Source organism: Chaetodon trifascialis, chromosome 7, assembly GCF_039877785.1.
Source record: "Chaetodon trifascialis isolate fChaTrf1 chromosome 7, fChaTrf1.hap1, whole genome shotgun sequence".
NCBI lineage: Eukaryota > Metazoa > Chordata > Actinopteri > Chaetodontiformes > Chaetodontidae > Chaetodon > Chaetodon trifascialis.
Window position 1 is genome coordinate 16,052,509 of NC_092062.1, and position 5,588 is coordinate 16,058,096.

The 5,588-nt window shown below is 40.4% G+C and overlaps 1 protein-coding gene across 1 annotated transcript; it reads right to left on the reverse strand.

The window, feature by feature from the left end:
• Positions 1-252: 252 nt before the first annotated feature.
• On the reverse strand, positions 253-4,116 carry spaca6 (sperm acrosome associated 6). The gene is made up of 9 exons (XM_070967412.1): positions 3,903-4,116; positions 3,647-3,733; positions 3,307-3,388; positions 3,026-3,049; positions 2,853-2,953; positions 2,170-2,273; positions 1,254-1,410; positions 511-700; positions 253-334 (listed from the first exon to the last, which is right to left on the reverse strand). Exons 1-9 carry the CDS (start codon positions 4,114-4,116, stop codon positions 253-255), a joined length of 1,041 nt encoding a protein of 346 aa, XP_070823513.1.
• Positions 4,117-5,588: the final 1,472 nt, after the last annotated feature.

Here is a 5,588-nt window from a genome sequence, read left to right on the forward strand (position 1 = left end):
AACCTCAAAGTAGTACTTTCAATGGGAAAACCTAGTTAGTATACTTTCAATGCTGTCTGGCACAAATAAGAATAGATGTGGTTGTTACATGCAGCACACTGTAGACTGGGCAGTACTGATAACGATGCACACCTGCCCTCCAGTGGTGGAAGGAGTCACACACAAGCTTTCTGTAAGCTATGACGTAACGCTGAGGAGAAAACCAGAGGATTGCTGAAATGGTTTATTGCACTGCATGTATCTCCCCAACTCTCAGAATCCCAAATCTCCATCTCCATCTATTTCTTGGTCAGCATAACTTGTTTGCTCTGGTGCTGATGACCAAAACAGAGCCCTATGAAAGTACAAAAAAAAAAAAAAAAAAAAAAAAAAAAAGGAAGATCTGATATCAACTAAAATGTCTGGGCTATGGGCATTTTGAATTCACCGGAAATTAGTGCGTATATAAGTGTTTTTTTTTTTTTTTTGCTGTTTACATGTCATGTTGTGGAAATAATAGCTTAGTTTTACCCCAGGGAGAGGAATAGCAGCAGAAGCAAAGCAGTTAAACAGGCGGTAAGAAGCAGTGGTGAGGGGTGGAGGAGGAGGAGGAGGGAGTGGGGAGGACCACCAGGCGCTGGGAGTAACTGCCCTCCTGGGAGAAGAGACAGGTCGAATATCTCTTGCAGCTCTGTGTGGCCCGCCACAACCTGGGGGGTTACTTAGAGAGAGAGACGGACAGAAAGCTCACATTAAGGACATAAAGTAAAAGATGATGGTGAAGGAATGGGGACAGCGTGAACATAAAAACACTGTTTATTGAGGGAAAAAAAAATCTAATTTATGATTTGTTTCCTGTGATATTTTGTTGTATTTCTTTCTTCAGCTTTTTTCTTAAAAAAAAAAGAACATGCACATACATACTGACTGTATGAAAATGCATATAACATAAATACACAATCATTTACTTGTCTGTACCTATTCAATTTATTGATAACCTCCATGATTTAAATTTATGTAGCACTGCCATTTAGTCCATTTTGTTTCCTAAACTGTAATATTTCCTCAGCCTTTAAAAGTGATTTTTATCCTCTGCTTTTCATTTGCATTTTCCATTTGTTTGGTTTCCCCCTCCAATTTCTTGTAATTTCTTTCAAAGAAGTTATATAAATTAAATCTGTACCCATAGAAAACACATTGTATTTTACCAAGCCAATATGATTTTAACCTTTTACATGATCGAAATATATGGATTCTTTCTCCTGTCTTGTTACCTGTGAGATAGTAGTATAGTCTGACAATGGAGCGCTGGCCTGAGTAGATCTCACACTGGTAGGTGCCCTGATGCTGCAAGCTAGTTGAAGGGATTGAATAGAGCCTGTCCACTCCTGCCGTCACTTCTTTAAACTGATCCAGCTGCTGGGTTTTCACCTGTCCAATAAGAATAAATTCTTGCACATACTGTAGATAGGAATCATTTATGATATTCTGTATAGTGCAAAGGCAGATTTACTTTGACGATAAAAGGTAGTGTTAAAGGGATAGCTTACTTATTGACAATCTTTCTGAAAATCTCAAATCTGTACAACATGAAGCTACAGCTAGCAGCCAATTTGCTTATATTAGCATATCATAAAGACTTAAAACATAGGGAAACAGTTAGCCCTGCTTTGTCCAAAGGTAACAAAATGTGCCTACCAGCACCTCTAAAGATCACTAGCTAACATGTTGTATCTTGTCTGTTTAAACCACACAAAAACCAAATTGCAAATTTAGTAGTTTTACACAGAGTTGTCACGGTGTGTTAGAGAATTTGTTTGCAGTGAGTTCCTGGAGTCTTTGCTTGTTGCCTGGCAATTTCACGATGAAGACTGCAGGAAGTCACTGCACCCAGCAAAGAAATCGTTCCGGCCTCTATTTCAGTGTTTCTGTGCTACCATTTATTATATATGTAGAAAGAGAATTTACAATGTAAGATACTAGCCCGTCATGCAGCTGGCTCACTACAATCAGTTTGGACACAGCACTCACATAGAAGATCAACTAGTTATTTTAGTATAGTGGCTAGCCATTTGGACTATGCTATGATATGTGACCATCTGTTAAATGTTTTACATCAATTCATCATGCTTTGTTGTTGCAATCAATAAGTCACACACACCAGCATTTTCAAAGGTTCACCAAACATACCTCTTCTGCAAACCTCCAGATCACCTCGATGTCGCTTGGTAAGTGAAATGGCACGTCACACCACACTCGGCTCCTGCTGTTCTCTGTTGTTTTAATTTCTTTAACTGAAATAAACATATATAACCACCCACATGCACACAGGCACACAGGCACACACACACACACACACACACACACACACACACACACACACACACACACACACACACACACACACACACACAGATAACATTCACAGAGGGCTGCTCTTGCAGTCTGAGCCCTCCTTAATGATAATACTTAAGCCCAGTCTCTGAGGAGTGGAGTAAAAGTGATGATATGCTAAACAGTGGCTGTGCTGTACAGGGTTGATACGAATACCATCGTGTGTGGGAGTCAACTGTCACCTTGCATAAAGAAGCCAAGGACTTAAAGAGTACCTTGGGGGCTCTGTGCAAAAGATATAATGTGTGGAAATAAAACCTTGCCTCAGTCTCTTTTTCAAATCCAGACTTTCTGCTAAGAGCATTTCAAGGATCAAAAGCAGAGCATTTCAAGGATCAAGAGTGGATGCTTATTAAGGTGAAAATATAGTTATGTAAGGATGTGTCAAGTCTGGATTAGTAAACCTTTTTTTCCTATTTGAAAATTGTGATGTAACACTATCAGTAATCCAATATGTTGGACAAATTATTAATACTTACCTGGACAGTCGAGGGGGAATTCACAGGAGTCGTACTGACAGGTAATACAGTTGTATACTGCACCTGCACTCTGGAAACCTGATGGATGCATGAAACTAATGCTGATACACTAATTACATTTCATACCTCTAAAGATTGTGGTATTGAAGAGACAAAAAATGAAGGATACTAACCACATGGAGGGAAACATCCAGAGACTGTGAAAACAAAGAAAGTTAACTCAGATTATTATTATTATTATTATTATTATTTTATCTCAATAAGATAACTTGATTTACTGCCAACAAGATTTAGTCAGTTCAACCTGACTGCTTCTTTTATTCTCCCCGATATTTGAAAGGCTGTAATAACGTAACTAGCTTATTACAGAGAGAGTAGAGAGATCAGAGAGAGCTGTAATGACCTAATGTGGGCCTCACTATAGATGAAAAGATGAAGGAAAAGGGGAAGAGACCATGTCTCACCTCTAGGCAGTTTGGAGGCAGCTGCGATGAAATTGTCTGCTGCTGTCTGCAACCTTTCCTCATACACTGTGTCTGATGGATGGAAAGGAGGAGGAGGAGGAGGAGGAGGAGGAGGAGGAGGAGGAGGAGGAGGAGGAGGAGGAGGAGGAGGAAAGGGAAGACAGAAATATTTGGCTCAACACATCCTGGTGAATTGTGCGCTTTAGGGCATCATTTTGAAATTTCTCATTTCTAACTCTCCGTTTCTGACCTTGTACTTTAAAAGTCTGATGCTCTAAAGACTCATTTACTTGTTCAGTTATGTGTCTATCAGAGCAGCTATTTAGCTACCATTATTCAGCTTTTTGTCGAACTCTTCTGTCATGGGAAGAATCTCTGCATTCAGAATTTCTTTCATCTGTTTCTCATAGCCTTCACCTTGAAAAAGGACACAAATCACACAAGTATAAACCAACTTCCACACTGTATACGCCTACACAGGCTATCACTAATTGTTGCTTAGAGCTGATTTACTATTTGACTACATTTTGTTGCACTTGCCTTAAAGCAAAAATAAAAAAAATATAAAAAGACAATTTTGCCGCACCTACTCTGCCAGCCTCAATGACTCCCTCATGGTTGTTGAATATGCGGTCCAGCTTCCTGAAGCAGGCGTCAACGTTTCTAATGTTGTGTTCAGTCAAAATATGACCCCAACACAAGCGAAGACTGTCTTGCACGTCAACAAAGCACTGAAAGCAGCTTAGAGAGGTGCCGAACAGCAAGCTAACACACATAAGCCACAAAGCAGATGTGCACATTTTTCAGCATCAAACTCAGACAAAGGCTTGTGTATATGAACTGTTTTTATTCAAATCCTGGTCCCATAGTGACTACACATTCTAAGGTTTCATATTGCAGGAGACGCTTGAATATCGATTTTATGTGCGTGTGCCACATGAAAATAAAGTACGATTTTGAAAGCATGCTGCTTATGTTCCCTCAACATGCTTGGGTTTGAGAGGCGAGCATCACAGACTCACACACTTTCCTCCATTCTATTGTCTCTAGTCCCCATTTCCTGCTGCCTCAATGCACCAGTTTTACTGCAGAGCACAGAGATGGAGCGAGCCAAGGAGGGAGGTGGCAGCAGTAGGGGGAGAGGGGCAGATGAAGAGGGAGTTAAATGCTTATGTATGTAGAGGGATGAAGTGGAAAGCATGTCGGCAAGAAAACCCAACAGAGACATAGAGAGAATAAAAGTCTAGAGATGGACAGATGGAGAACGACAGGCCCAGAAAAGGAACAAAAGGGTCAACGAAATCAAGAGAATAGTGAGCGACGAGAAAGAGTTTCGAAAATTCAAAAAGCAGTGGTGAAAAATTGTAAGAGAAAGAAGAAAATGAAGTGAGGAGAAACGAAGAGACGAGAAAAGGCGAAGGGAAATTTAGGCGCAGGAGGTAAGAGAGGACACAAGTGACAGAGAGAGGCAGAGGAGGAGGAAGAGGGAGCGGGACTACAAATCAAGTCGACTGCCTCATCACATCCTGTATCCCCCACTTGTCTCCCATCCTCCTCATCCCCCCACCCCCTCTCCTCCCTGGTCCCTCACTCCTGGTGCATCTCCATGGCAACCAGACAGGGTGCCTAATACATGAACTTAATATATTTTCAGTGGCAGGGTGAGCTGGATACTAATGCATTCATCTGTCTCCACACAGACAAGCCAATCAATATTAGGCAAGAGTCTGCTCCAGGACTGCCAAAGTCAGATAGCTAGTCAGGCGGTTGGACATGGAAAATCCCAAATATGTGTGCATTTGTATGTGCGTGTGTGTATGTGTCTATTTGCTTAGAGCATGGCAACAAGGCACTTTGATAAAATCCTCTCATGCACGTCCAGAGCATTTATAAGAAGATAAAATCTGGTCATTCACAGCTTTATGAAAGTTCTGGTCATAAAAAAGACTAATTTTACATATATGGATGATGCCACAGTCTTTTTCTCTAAAGAGTGATAAAAGAAAAATAATCACAATATGTTGTCACTTTATATTCAAGACCTGGTGCTTCATGTAAAAATCAATCCATTTGGCTCTGTCTAGAAGAGTCTGAGTGACAAAATTAAAGCTAAACTGTGAGACTTGGGGGATCCAAAACAAAGATACTTTTTCATAAATTCACACATTACTACAACTTTTTTCCCCATATTTTATTAACACACAGAGGTAGAAACACAACAAGTTTTCTAGTACAAAGTACACAAATGTGCACATGATGTACCAATAACTCC